The 15,959-nt window shown below is 43.6% G+C and overlaps 1 protein-coding gene across 1 annotated transcript in view; it reads left to right on the forward strand.

The window, feature by feature from the left end:
- Positions 1-15,959, forward strand: part of LOC147705957 (protein-glutamine gamma-glutamyltransferase E-like) — a 160,493-nt gene that overhangs the window by 63,872 nt on the left and 80,662 nt on the right. Inside the window, exon 3 of the mRNA XM_086932421.1 lies at positions 7,367-7,485. Within this exon, the coding sequence (XP_086788547.1) occupies positions 7,367-7,485 (119 nt within the window). The remainder of the gene's footprint in view (positions 1-7,366; positions 7,486-15,959) is intronic.

A 15,959-nucleotide genomic window follows, 5' to 3' on the forward strand; every position in this document is an offset into this window, starting at 1 on the left:
TACAAGTGACCCTCACGGTAGGTCTTAAACAGACCATTAAGAATGGTGCTTTGTAATTAAAAAGTTGGACATGCACTCTTAACATTTGCAGTCCTGGTAATGAAAAACTTAAAAATGTATTTTTCACTACTATGAGGGCTATCTCCGCCATAGAATAGCATTGAGTTTCCCTATTACAATTAATAAGTGCTATCATGGGATTAGGGACAGGTTGAAAAGTCATGTTCGGTATCTGAGGAATCAGACCTTAAAACTGTCCTTTATGGGAAAGTCACACCTCTGAAAATGCCACTGATAGAAATTTGCAAAAACAACCAACTGATGAATGAAATGCATAAATTAATCACAGCCACTGGCAATCGCTCTGGCTACATCCCAATCTATCGCTTTTCATGCACCATGCAAAGTCAGTTTGGAGCCAGTCATATCCAAATCAGTCTTGATCCTGTTGGGCCATCTCAGGAAGTATGGGGGACAGAGCCGAACACAGTTCTACTTACCCATCAATAGGCTAATACCTGCTCTCACACAAAGAACTTCACACTAGCACATTGTGACTATAGCAAGGTTGGAGCCAGGGCAGGGTACCAGGAATTCCAGACATTTGTGTAAATGAAGCCTCCAGAAGTTTATCCCACTTCAAAGTAGATAGATAAAAAGGGGACTCTCAGACAGACTATTTGGTTCACTTTTGGACCTAGAGAATGTCTCTCAAAAGACTGCCTGCTGATGTGGCCCGCTGTGTATTCAGAGGGAGCGCTTTGCTGCACCAAGAAGTATTGCTCTTCTACCTGAAGCCTACTCTTAGCCCTAGAAGTCTGCCCTGTTGCTTGAGCCCTGCTTTTTTTCCTGAACCCAGAACTTCTAGAAGTGACTCCAAGGTCTAGATGGCTGAGTCCTGGCCATCCTAGTGGAGCATCTCCAGTCTTTGTTCTTTGAAAGTGGTGCTAATTGTGCCCAGATAGCTCAACTCTAAAACGTGATAATTATGGGGTAAAAGTCCTCTGAGGACCAAAAGGAGACTGAGAGAGGAGAACCTGCTCATCGACCTACCCAGGGTGCATTGCTGGTTTGCTTGATTTTACGGCAGCTCCCACTTCATCCTTCTCCACAGCAGCAAATCTTGTTTAGTGACACCTTGCAGAAGTGGTGTCCAGCCTAGTGGAGTCTTAGGTGGATATAGTCTGCAGCCTTATCTTGCTGGAGACTTTCAACTTCAAAAAAGAGACTAAGGGACATTTTTACCATATAATTACTCAGCACAACTCAGCAAACCACCTTGCTGTGCTGTGTGAAAGGGAGAGGGCAGGAATGCGATGTATCTAAAATTATACAGTGCATTCCTGCTTTCTTCCTGCACTGCAAAAACAACAATTGATGGACGGAATGTTGCACAATGGCAGAACATTCACCCCAGTCACAGATCTGGGTTTAATCGATCGTTATTTTGCTCACCAGACCACCCCAGTTCCGACATGTCCATATGCAAATCAGTCTTGACCCTGTGTCTCATGGGAACAGTCCAGCCCGAACTGCCAAGCCATGTCTTCCCTCGACCGGAATCAAGCATCCTCAGACCGGTTTCTGACTATCAGCCGTCATCAGCCAGGATAGTTTTATTCCAGTGTCCTGGAAAGCACAGGACTCACGTCTGAGCATACCTGTCCCACTCGGGGTGACAAATGCAAAAACAATAATTGATGGGCGTAATGTTGCACAATGGCAGAACATTCACCCCCAGTCACAGATCTGGGTTTAATCCATCGTTATTTTGCTCACCAGACCACCCCAGTTCTGACATGGCCATATGCAAATCTGTCTTGACCCTGTGCCTCATGGGAACAGTCCAGCCCGAACTGCCAAGCCATTTCTTCCCTGGACGGGAAACAAGCATCCTAGGACTGGTTTCTGGCTGTCAGCCGTCATCAGCCAGGATAGCTTGATTCCAGTGGCCTGGAGAGCACGGGACTCAGCATCTTGTGATTTTGAGCAAAGCACTTAATCTCCCTGTGCCTAAAAAAATCAATGTGTCCGCCTGTAATGAAAATGGTGCTCATGTAAAGTGCTCTGATAACTTCGGGCCAAGTTCTTGGTATATAAAACTCAGGTAAATTTTTTAAAGATAATAATACTAGTGATGGTGATAGTAATACTATTACAACTTGAGTGACCCTAATGTATACAAGATAAACATCTATTCCACAAGACAAACCTTACTGCAGCATCTAGACAGGATCACGCACATTGTTTTAGCAGCACCTGCACGTCCTAAGAGGCATCTGCACCAGTAAGTAGCAGACTTCTGATGTCACAGCGAAAATGTCCATACTGTCTCTAAAGGAGAGGAGGCACTAGGGAGCACTCTCTGAAAGGCAGCAGCGTCAATGCAGGCTTACTGTATATTTTAAATGTGGCGAGACTGAATTACGTTTTAAATACTTTTAATAGAACTCACCCATTGATGTCGCACATAGCACCCCCGATATCCCGACAACAACACCTATTTCCCCAGTCCACCATGGTTGTTCCGCTTGTGTGGAGAGAAAACGTTGCAAGGAGGCGGGGCAGTGGGCAAAGGTCAGGAGGCGGAGCCACTGACTGCATTAGTCGCATGGCAGCCAAAGGCGCGCCAAAGGCAAGCCCGTCTGCGCCCGTCTGCGCCTGGCCGGGACGAGGGGCCAGAACCCCTGAACCAAATACAAGGCGTGTGACATATTCCGAGAACCACCTAAAATCACACTGGGAAACCAATCGATGAAAAATGCAAACACCACAACATCCCAACCTCCAGCAGTAACACCTGTAACAACTGTCCATTTAAACTACACCTCCTTGGGCAGCGCCTGACTAATAAAGAGATCATTTCAGAAACAAAATTACTTCTGCTGAACTGCAGGTCCTTGCTAAAACACCACCTTGAAATTACCATTCTACTTACCGAACAACAGCCTGCAGCCCTATTCCTGATGGAAACATGGCTGCACAAAGATGCCGACCCTGATGTGGTGCAAGCACTTCCGTCAGGAAACTACATTTTGAGGAAAGACAGGACATCCCGGAAGGTGGGGGGGGGAATTGCCATTATCCTTAAAGACCATGTAAAGGGACGCATCAAACCAGATATGATACAAGACTGTGAGAGCATGGGTTTTACACTTACATTTACCCCCACATATTCCCTTTCAGGAATTTTAATATACAGACCCCCAGGCCCATGCGGAATGTTTATTGACTCCCTCACTGACATAGCAGCGATAAGGGCAAAGACGGCAGCCAACTTCATCATTCTAGGTGACCTAAACCTTCATCTAGAAGACACTAATAAAAGTGAAGCATACAACCTCATACTCGATATGGAGGCACTACAACTTGAACAAAGAGTAACATGCCCAACACACTGGACCCAGTCTTCTCAAATCTAGACAATATAACAATAAGCAGCCCCTCCACAGTCCCTTGGTCAGACCATTTCTTAATACTATCAGTTGGAAGATATCAAGGACCCTCCCTAGCAATCAACCTCCAAAAACCTTGGACCGACCATGGGCAAAACTAGAGCCCGAAGTCTGGGCGCACACCCTTGAAACCACCAACCCCATAACACATACTGACCCTACCAAAGCATGTACTAAATTCGATGAATGGATCACAGCTTCTCTAGACGCCATTATACCACACAAATGGAGCGCAAAGAAACCCACAGACAAGAGACTCCCATGGTATACCCCTAAAATAAGAGAGACCAAGCAAAAATGCAAAATATTGGAAAGGGCATGGAAAAGGCAATACAACCCAGAGAAAAAACAGAAATACAAAGAGGCCATAAAAACATACCAAACAGAAATCTAAAAAGCCCAGGCACAATACTATGAGGAGAAAATTAACCTGGCATCCAATGCACCTAGGGAAATCGCTAGAATTGCAAAAAAACTATCTCTATGTCCCCAGCCAGAAGGCCCTCAGAATCAGCCCCGCTGCGATGTAGGGAATTGGCTGAGTTTTTTAACACCAAAATCCTTAACATCTACAACGCCTCCCCCCCCACCGCAGCAAACGGAAAACGTAAGCACCAAATTGGACAGTGAAATGAAGGCAGCAAACCCTCTCAGCGACCTCCCAGCACTTAACACGACCACCCTCACTACACTCTTCACGAAAGTTAAATCTGGATCCCTTTATGACCCAGCTCCGGCACATCTGCTGCATAAGGTAAAGGAATCCATACTCCCCACACTATTGGAAGTTCTCATCCAGTCCGTAACTACTGCAACAGTACCATCAAGCTGGAAACATGCCATGGTGAAAGCACTTTTGAAAAAGCCCAACCTAAACCCAGAAACATGGAGCAACTATCGTCCAGTATCCCTGCTTTCCCTGGTCAGAAAAATTCTGGAACAACATGTAAACACCTCTCTCTTAAACTACCTTGAAGCCCATAAAATTTTGGACACCTCCCAGACAGGGTTTTGTTGTCTCAAACATGGCACAGAGATAGCACTGATAACAGTCACTGAGGAATCAAGGAAAATCCTCGACCTGGGGGGTTCAGTGGCACTCATACTATTGGATCTGAGTGCCGCATTTGACACTGTACATCATGGCACTTTACTAGACAGTCTCAAGGAGGTGGGAGTAACAGGAAATGCTTTTTCCTGGATCAAGTCCTTTCAAACAGACAGATCATGTCAAGTGTTTGATGGCAATCATACCTCAAGGAAGATCCCACTCACCTGTGGGATGCCTCAGGGGTCCTCACTGAGCCCCACTCTATTCAACGTGTAAGTGAAACCCGTTGCCGATCTAGTTACCCCATTTGGAGCCCAGATAGTAACATACGCCGACGACACCCAACTCGTGGTACCCCTCAAGCACCCTGATGGAAGCACAATTGACTTGGAAGAATGTCTGACTAAGGTGGCTAGCTGGATGGATCATTCTTACCTGAAGCTTAACGAGGACAAGACCGAACTTATGATCCTCGGTAGCACAACCAGTGGCCCCATAGACTTAAGATGGCCAGCATGCCTCGGACCAATCCCCGAACCCAAGGAAAAAAATAAAGAGCATTGGAATCTGGCTGGGTAAGACACTAAAACTAGATCATCAAGGGGACAAGTGGCAGCTACATGTTTTGGCATCCTAAAGCAACTTAGGAAAATTCTACCACTTCTCCCAGATACTGCACGAAAAACGATGGTACAAGCCCTTATACTCCCCCGCTTAGACTACTGCAAAGCACTTTACCTGGGCACCCCTAACGCCGTAATAAGAAAACTTCAAGTGGTACAGAACTGCGCAGCTAGACTACTATCCCCAGAAAACAATCAGCCAAGCCAGCACTGAGAACACTGCACTGGCTCCCCATATCCGAGCGTGTTATGTTCAAATCACTTTGCATTGCACACAAGACCATCTGGGACACAAGCCCAAAAATCTTTCCACCCTGGTCTCCTTCTCCAGCCCTCGGCGCAATCTGATATCAGCCAATCTGTTCCTAGCCAAGGTTCCAAAGATTAGAAGGGTAAGAATTGTGGGACATATATTTTCGTAACATGCTGCCATTCTGTCGAACACACTTCCCCTGCAACTTAGATCCACACTACAGCACCTCTCTTTCAGGAAACAACTAAAAACATGGCTCTTCCAGAGCTGCAGTAGAACAGGAATGTGTGATGCCTTCGCAATCTGCGCTGGGATGCCTAAGGGTAGCCGTGCGCTTTACCAAGAATCGATTTATTAATAATAATAATAATATAAGTGGATTGGTCTACTCCGACCCACGAGTGAACCCCCTTTTTAAATACTGGTCACAATTATAAGGGAGATATTTATCGCATCTGATAATTTTCAGATGCCTTAAATATCTCGATCTTAAAATATCAACAGGCCAAACCTGCTGAAATTTACCAGGGGAAAAGTATATGATATTTACCACACCATACAGATTTTGGTGTGGTAAACACCCACATCTGAATGTTATGCCCTGAAAACTCGTAATAGGCGCTAATTATTGCACTGACAAATAACGAACCCTGGGCTATGGTTCTTTATGAGGAACGATAATAGCGCCTTCTTTCTAAAATTCGGGTCTGGTGGCTCAGTGGAATAATGCATCCTTTGCAGGGGCCTGTGTTCGACTTCATGGTCACAGGTTCAAAATCCGGTGGGTTCACTCAGCCTTTCATCCATCTGAGGTCGATAAAGTGAGTACCATTGAGTTGGGTAACAATTAACAATTGTTATTCAGCACCACAAGACCTCTGGGTGAACGTGCGCTTTACAAATACACATGTTATGTTAAACCCACTCATAATCAGGTCACAGTGTCCACTTATATAGAATACGTTGCAAACTGGACTATTTCTGTGTGCTATTATGATATACTCTGTACAACCTCTATTGCATACACAAACCGAAAAAAGGCTGCCTCAGTCATCCCATTCACTAAGAGTGCAGCTTTGTGAGGCTGCAAATGCATTTCTAAAACGATTTCATAAAACTGGGTGGCATATTATCAAGGGATTTGTCTCTGCTTTTTTGGCTTTAAAAGCCAAGAAAGCGGAGATAAAATTATCTCCCTATCAGCAACAGGGTGCTAACACACAATTTCACATGTTAGCACCCTTTTTCTCTACGCTTCCCCTTGCATCTCTAATGAGATGCAAAGGGGGCGTTCCAGAGAACAATAATAGGAGAAATGTTGTTAAGCGACATTTCTCCTATTATCAAGGATATCGCTAACCCTGTTAGTGATAAATAAAACAGCGCTAACCATGGTTAGCGCTGCTTTTTATACACCTGGTATTTTCCTGACTTAGCCACGATATCCTATGGAAGATGGATATCATGGCTAGGTTTGTGAGCCCCTATCATCAAGCTAACGCCAAACTTCGAGAGATTATCATTGGTTTTCCAGCGATAATCTCTCATTTGGCAGTTAGCGTGAGGATTTTTATCACTTCTGAGATAAACGTTGCTAATAGCAAGTTATCTCAGCGATAATTTCCGGCGATGCTTAGGGATAAAAAAATCGTTGCAAAACCTAGTTAGCGATAAATATCGCTACTCGTTGGTAATATGCCCCTGGATCTTCTAAGCTTTGGGAGTAATGGTAGATAACGAAGAGCAATTGAAAAGAAACAAAGAGAAAGGATAATGTGGCAACATAGGGAGGAGGGGTAAAATCAATGAAGCAATTAGAAAGAAAGCTATAAAACAGGGCAAGTAAGTAAAAGAGAATGTGAGAAGAGCAGGTTAAATAGCTAATAGTATAGAGGTGGTGAGAAGTGAAATACTAGAAGCGACAGTGCTTCTCGTTGACAGAGAGCTGCTGCATATTAACAATTTTGCGATTATTCGTTTTCAGATGATGACGTTTATATGGCTGATGAAAGTGATCTCAAAGCATACCATGAGCTTAATGTCACAGCAATATTTAAAGGATCTGCAAAGTCAGCAAGGGCCTACACATGGGACCTAGGGCAGGTAAATGCACATGTAAAACTTGGGAAAACATACTTTTTTGTCAATTGTTATATGTGGTGTTATGTTGTTGAGGATTTCAACCTCTCTACTACAGGTCACTGATAATGCTGCCTTTTCTGCACTCATATTTTTGACCCCACTAAAATCTGAGGGCTATATTCCCAGCTCAAGCCTCATGTTCATCCAATAGATGGTCAACATTTCCATAATGTGTTCTTCACACTGATAACGGACATGAGGCCTCTCACAGGTTAGATCCAACTTGTATATATGAACAGTGGGTCGAATGTACTTAGAATGTATGCACTGCACCACATCTACCAAAATGGCTGTTCTGCATTGTGTGAAATGCAGAGAGCAGAACAGTACCATATCTACTAACATGTGGCGTTGCTGCTCTCTCCTCCAGTGCAGGTACACTTTAAGCCCATGGTGCAAGGGTGTGTGTATGTGATGTTAGCATAAGTTTTGTATTGGAAGGTTGCTGAGTGTACATCACAACCAGCATCCCGCTGCTTTGCAGTTTACATTTTCATCTTTCAGCTATAATGCTTCCAAAAATAATACACCCGTGTTCACATATGTCATCAAAACCCAGCTACAACCCAGTTAATTGCATCTCTTTGAAGACTTTCCCTACGAGGGTTAGCATACACCTGTGCTTTCTGATCATGCTTTCTGATGAAGCCTACTTCTGAATTTTAATCTTCACTTATGAAAAGTGCACCTGGGTATTTGAGTGTTTATAGTCCTGCTGAACATCAGTAAAATGTATACCAGTGCAACTGTGTGACTGTGTTCTCAGCACAACCTTATGTATCATACTTCTAACATATTAAATAAACACTTGGGGGCAGATTTACAAGCCCCTTGCCCCTCGTTTACGCTGCTGTTGCGTCACTTTTGTGACGCAGCAGCGGCGCAACAGATGCGCCACGGTGCGGGGTATTTACAACGTGACGCATCTCCGAGATGCGTCACGTTGTAAAAGCCCTGCGCTATAAGGCGGCGTTCCGGGGCAGGAACGCCTCCTAAAAGTGGCTGAGTGAAATCTACAAGATTTCACTCAGTCACTTTTAGGCCAATGCTGCGTCAAAATCCTGCTCCTGCTTGAAGCAGGCATAAGGCTTGACCCAGCATTGGAAGAATAGGCCCCCCAGAGCTTTGCAGGAGCTGCGTCGCGCTTGCTTGCGACGCAACTCCAGCAATGCGCCACCTTTACGGTACAGATGCGTGACGCATCTGTGCCATTTTTGCCCATGGTGCGCCGCATTGTAAATGCGGCGCATCATGGGTGGCGGAGCTGCAGCGCACAATTACTGGCGCATCCCTGCTAATATGCAGGAATGCGCCAGTAATTGTAAATCTGCCCCTTGGAGCATTCTAAGTCTCTCCTCCAACACAATAAAGAAAAATACTTTCTGCACACTGTTAAAGATTTTTAGAGGTTTGCATTTTTTGCATCATTAACAATGTGTAGTATGCATTTCCAATAATAATTTCACACATATAGGCTTTATAGTATGCTTGTTTTTAAACAAAGTTTCTATGATGTGTAGAAATGTGTTTTTCTAATGTACGTTAACTAGGCAACACTTTAGGCCTCTACCCCTTACTGCGCCCTACTGTGCCTCTCCCATACACACATCTTCTCCACAAAAGCACTACAGAACACACGTTGAAATGTATTGGGTTATTTTCGCTCTTACGGTTAATCTGCTCACAATGTGCCTTCCCCATTTCAGCTATAGCTTGCAACATGCCGCAAGGTCCTCTGCTTGTTCCCTGTGCCCTATTTCTTCACATAACATGTTTTGGCATATTATCAAGCCCATTTTCGCCGCTTTTCCTGCAGTTTTCGGCCAAAAAGCAGCGATAATTCCATTGCAGTGTTTCCTTGTCTTAGCACCTGTTCCAGTTACACCGTGCCATGCATCGCTAATGAGATGCAAAGAGGCCGTACCCGGGCAGCATAACAGGGAAATACTCGCAAACCACACATAGCGGTATTAACAAGCCCATGCCCTGACACCGTGACCCATAGCGGTATTGAAACCGGCGCAAACCCCGCTTATCGCTGTAAGCTAACGTCTGATAAATTTCAAACTTAGCTATATGTGTAAAGGGGTGGATTGCCAGGCTACAACCACCATGGGCTATCAACTAGGAATTCCCCATTGCTGCAGGATTATCGCTGGTTTTCCAGCAATATTCCTGCATTTCGCTGACTATCGCTGGATTTTTATCGCCTGGGTGATGAGCGCTGTTAATAATGCGCTAACCGGGCAATAAAACCGGCGATAATTAAAGTCGCGCGGAGTGTGCATAGTTATATTTATCACATTTTCTTGATAATATGCCCCCTTATTGTTAAAATAGCTTGGTTTGTTTTAGCAATTTATTTATTTATGTTGAGAGTTTTAATATTGTGAACCAGAGCTCCCTTATCTAGGGATGAGAGCACTGGCATGGAGAGGGTGCTGTGGGCATGAGATAGACTGGATGTCCTCCACGGACTCTCACTAGTTTTCTACCTAATACAAAGAAGAGCACAGGTCCAATGGGGGCAGAGGATTTTGTAGAAAGGCATGTGGGTCCAAAGGAGAAGGTGGGGGGCCATAGATCATCTTCAAAAAAATTGAATAGGAGAAAAGAGGGGGTCAAGGTGGCAGATGGAACAGAAGCTCAATTCTGATCTCCTGGGGGCCATTTCTAGATGGCATTAATATACAGATTCTGAGTAAGTATTCATGTAGTGGGTTAGTGCTTATGTGTTAAGGCAATAGGACGTTTAATTTTCAGGTGCCCTGATTTGTTGAAGAAATTAAATGTTCCTCTCATTATGATGAGTCAGCAGAATTTTGATTTAATTTGCCAACATTTTTTATAAAACCCCCTGGATTTTTTGGGTGATCCACAAAGTACATGAGCTTTCCTGAATGCTCTTAGCGATGCTGTCTATTTTTTTATTGATTTTGCTGCTCATTTGGAACTAAGAATGATTCCTGATTTTTGCATACTTTACATAATTTTGCATTCTGAGTCTTCATAACAGTGGCTTAACACAAAATGTTGGAGCCCATCTGTAAAATGTGGGGAGGGACGCCATCATCTCCCAGATCGCAAAGCTATTCATTGGTCCTGGGCTCAAGAGAAGAAAAAGAAAAAAAAGGGGGGGTTTGAGAGAGTGGCGGAGGAACTACAGCTCCTCTGATAAATCACTCTATAAACTTGCTCTGAAAAAACATTATAAAAAAGTATGTGAGGAAAAGAAACGTTTTCTAGTAACAAAAATTGATTGCGCAGCCAACTAAAGTAAATCCCTCTTCACTATTGAAAAGAGTTTCTCCTTCCCCACGTCTACTTGTCGTCCGTTTGTTCCGACAAGCGACTGGACTGTTCTTACGGCCGGTTTCTTTTATAAAAAAATTAAACTCATTCAGGATGCCTTTTCTGTCCCGCTGCCTGACCAGGAGGATGTCGGGAACCTCTCTTAGATGTGCGTCCCCGCCGTACCACCTCCCTTACCCAGTTCCCTGTGATGTCCCAGGAGAAATCTTTGGCGCTTCTGAAATCTTTGAAATCAGGCTCCCCGTCCGATCCATGCCCAGCCAAAGTCCTGTCTGCTTTAGCGGAAGTGATCAATCCTACAATGAACCCAATCTTTTTTTCAAATCAAGCAAGACATCATTTGGGCAATCATTAATGTAGAATATTCGTTACATATCAACACAGTTCTCAGTATTTCTCTGCATCTCCAATTCCACCACAGGGGATACACAAGGTTCTCCAAGATATTTATTCCACATTGACCATTTCCGGTCCCATTTTTTGGGGCACCCTCTAGCCACAAATACCTCGGTTACCTCCAGCATGCACCTGTCCAGTTCTTTTGGCCACCCGGTGATGAGCGGCGAGTTTGATCCCCCCATCCTCTCGCCAATTCCTGTTTAACTACCGTGTGTCCCAGTGTTGTGAATTGCTGTTCAATTTCAGTAAGATCAATTGCCTCCCATATATTAAGCAATCCCAATTGTGGTATCAGCACTACCTCCTTTCCCAAGGCTGTCCGCATATGGTCAGAGGTTCCCTCCCAGAGTGAGCATATTCTCGGGCCAGTGAACCCAATTTTGAAAATGGTTTTGCGGGAAGGGTCCATGCCGCAAGCGTGGAAACATAAAATCCTTCGGCTATTGAAGAAACCTACAGCAGACCCTGAGGTTGCTAGCAACTATCAGCCTATATCACTCCTGCCTTTTTTTTCCTAAGGTCGTAGAGAAATATGCTAATGCCGTTTTAAAAAACTTCCTAGAAACCAATCACTTGTTCCACCCTAGCCAGTAAGGTTTCAGAGCATATTTTAGCGCTGAAACAGCCTTGCTAGAGGTGGCTGAAACAATCAAAGCTACGCTGGAGAGTGGTGGTAATGCAGTTTTGGTTTTATTGGATCTCTCTGCAGCTTTCGATACTGTGACCCATAATAGATTACTGCAAAGACTCAGGAAGAGCGGTATTGGTGGCACAGTATTGAGATGGTTTACTTCTTTTCTGGTTAACCGCTCCCAAACCATCTGGTCTCCTCCTTTTTCTGCAGAGATCCTTATTATGAATGTGGGTGTCCCCCAGGGCTCTATATTGAGCCCAACACTATTTAATTTGTATTGTATATGGCCCCACTTGTCCCTCTCGCTGAGGAATTTCAAGCTAAAATAGTGTCTTATGCTGACGACACCCTGTTGGTGTTTACATGCAAAAAGGGCACTGATTTCAATGGTACTCTAATTAATTCCTGCCTTTCTAAAGTCTTCTCTTGGGTAAGTTACAATCATTTCAAATGCAACTCCAAGAAGTCCGAGATAATTTTTTTCGGGCCATGCCCCTCTGACACCTGGCTCACATGGTTTCCACAGGGCATGTCCCCCCATGTGTCATCTGTCTCCACCGTGAAAAACCTAGGAGTCAAGTTGGATGCAACCATCTCTATGAAGGCCCAAGTTGAGACTGTGGCTGGGGTCTGTTTTGAACTACTGAAAATGCTGCATAATTTCTTCCCCTTGCTCCCCCTCCCCTATAGGAAAACTGTTGTTCCGGCCTTGGTAGTCTTTAGACTGGACTATGTGAATTCCTTGTTTCTCGGCCTCCAGGACTACCATCTGGGAGGACTAAAAGTGATTCAGAATGCAGCGGCTAGGGCCATATATTTAATTGGGCCCAGAATCCATACCTCTTAGCTTTTGTCCTCAGTGCACTGGCTTCCGGTGCGGAAAAGAATACACTTCAATACCCTGGTCCTGGTTTTTAAAGCCTTCCACAAGATTAGAGCACCCTACGTCAGGGACAGATTTCAACCTTATTTCCCCCAGCATACTTTGAGATCTTCTTCCCAACATCTGATTACCGTCCCAAAGGTTACATTTTCCCGGATAGGGGGCAGATCTTTTCATGCTATAGCCTATCGGTTGTGGAAACAGCCTGCCTTTCACCATTAGACAGAGTCCCGACCTCTTTATCTTCAGGAAAAGTCTGAAAACGTGCCTCTTACAGCTGTGAATTCCTGAGTTGGGGATGTGCCTGGATTGATGTTATGTGGTCTACATTTTGTCTTCAGCGCCGAGACACTCTTGGGAGTAGCCGTGCTCTAAACAAATAAAGATTAACATAACATAACAATGGTGGCCCTCAAAACGGTTGGACCCCCACTATGCTGCAGGGACTGCTTGGCAAAGAAGAGTGGCTTTTCTGAAGGTTTATCTATTTATTATTCCATGCCATTGCATGGGCTCTGCAAGGCATGCAAATGCTGAGCGGGCCCCATCCAAAACAAAAAACCCTGGAGCCCTCCCGCACCTCAGGGGCTGCAGTGGCCTCCGTTATACCCCTGCTTCATGGCATTGTCTTTGTACCACTTCATCTTTTAATTTTGCTATAAAACCCTTTAATGTTTTATTGACCTAGAACTCAATTATTGAGTGTATTAAATTATTTAATGAATGGTATTGTCTGATGTTTGATGTTTTGGGAGGTTCATTAATGTGGTGATATATTTCCTTATGAAATTGAAGTCTAGCATGGTCTCCAATCCAGTAAAAAGTAAGAACACTTTGAGGTGAATTTTGGGGTGTCTAGATGTTGCTTCCACAACAACAATCAATATTAGAGTTTCACCATGCCAATAGGCTCACCTTCTTTCCATGCTTCTTCTTTAGCAGGTTCGAAAGCCTACTCTGTCTCAATAAATATGAATTTCTCACTTAAATACCTCCTCCACACTGACTTAATCCTCCCACACCACTTCTATGCCCTAATATTTGCCTGTGATAACCCCATCTGTCAGCACAGTATGGTACCTGTACGTGGAAAAAAATATAGTGATGTGCAAATATGTTGTACCTAAATATCAACTACAAATGTTCTATAGTTAGGTAAGTATAAAATTAGTCTCTCCTTTCTGGCACCTAACTTCATTTCTGTGCTTTGACAACCCCACTCAATACTCCTGTTCTGAGAATTTTTACCTTTCTCTTAACATTATTACTGTTCGAGGATTGGTGTTGAATCAAGTCTTCCTCTGCTTGACCCAGCATAACCTATATAACACCCTACAATCTGGATCCAATCATCTCCACTTTGCTGAGACCTCTGTCTCAGATGAGTACAATATTCTCAACACAGCTGATCACAGCGATTTCTTGTCTCCTAGATATATCAGAAGCCTTCAGCACCACCAGTGAATGTAAGCTTCTCATGCCTCCTTACATAACACACACATGTTCCTCCTCCCCTTTCATTAGAACACATGCTTTAAAAATAAAGTAAGCTGATGTCCTGCCAACTTCACCTATGACCCTCATTAGTTCCCTTAAAAACCAATGAAATTGTACCTTGTGCTCTGACACTTTCCTCTAGTTTACCAAGTGTAGTAAATTCCCAATGGGAGTTGTCCCCCAGCGCACCGCTTAAGGTGATACCAACAGGTATAATGAAGTTCAAACAGGCAGAAGTTTGTATTTCATGTATTCTTTAGTTGCACTTTTTCATGATTTTCAATCAGTATCAGATATCTCCAATTTCTTTTGCTTCAAATGTAAAATTTCTTAAACATCAGAAAGATACATCCGCATTTTATTAAACATAAATCCCAGCAGTCCCTATGCATTGCGGGCTGGTGTAGCCCTTCGTCAGGGGAGGGGTCTGTAAATCAACAAAATAACACAAACTAAATTTCGAGAAGACTTCTCCACATATTAGCATAATATCAAGAGTTGAAACATTTGTATGCTACTTGGTGGTGGTTAAGACATGCATTATGCATCATCAGTGATTACACATACGTTAGGGAAACAATGATTTCCACAAAAATGCAGTGGTTCCAAACACTATTTTCTTGATCCCATTTAATATACCGCCTGACACTTTTATTACAGGACTGGCACGTTTAGATTTTTTATGTAATTTCACACGCTCCCTTGTCATTGAGCACAGACCCAGTTATAATTGGCATGTTTCACTCTCTGTTGAAGCACGTTATTGGAACCACTGCATTTTTGTGGAAATCATTGTTTCCCTAATGTGTGTGTAATCACTGATGATGCATAACGCATGTGTTAACCACCACCAAGTAACATACGAATGTTTCAACTCTTGATATTATGCTAATATGTGGAGAAGTCTTCTCGAAATTTAGTTGGTGTTATTTTGTTGATTTACAGACCCCTCCCCTGACGAAGGGCTACACCAGCCCGCAATGCATAGGGACTGCTGGGATTTATGTTTAATAAAATGCGGATGTATCTTTCTGATGTTTAAGAAATTTTACATTTGAAGCAAAAGAAATTGGAGATATCTGATACTGATTGAAAATCATGAAAAAGTGCAACTAAAGAATACATGAAATACAAACTTCTGCCTGTTTGAACTTCATTATACCTGTTGGTATCACCTTAAGCGGTGCACTGGGGGACAACTCCTATTGGGAATTTGCTACACTTGGTATTCATTGCAACGCTGCGTTGTTCAGACAGCGAAGCCCTAGCCTGCACGCAACAACTTTTCATTTCCTCAAATTTTCACGTTTTAATTACTGTGCGTGTCTTCCGCAATATATGTACTTTCCTCTAGTTTCTCAGGATCTTCCTTTATCCTCCAACCTATATGAAGACAAATGGGGCTATTAACAGAGGTATTTTACACTTGTGAGTAATGTATGCACCTAATTTACTTTTACATTTTTATGTAACTTTAGTAGTTTTGGCTATTCACACAATCCAAGAGTAAAGCTACTCAAAATTGTTGGAACCCTGTTTAGACTGCCACAGGGCAAGCAGGCGTTAGTAGGCCTAAATGTGGAGGTTGAGGCCTTTTACTCCAGTTGTACTGGGGCCCAACATATTATGGATCCTGAGCAACTGGCCCAAGTACCTCTACAGCACTTGACTCCTGGGTTTAGCAGGGTCCGAGCATTCCAAGACTCCCTT

The sequence above is a fragment of the Lissotriton vulgaris genome, chromosome 7, assembly GCF_964263255.1.
Source record: "Lissotriton vulgaris chromosome 7, aLisVul1.2, whole genome shotgun sequence".
Lineage (NCBI taxonomy): Eukaryota > Metazoa > Chordata > Amphibia > Caudata > Salamandridae > Lissotriton > Lissotriton vulgaris.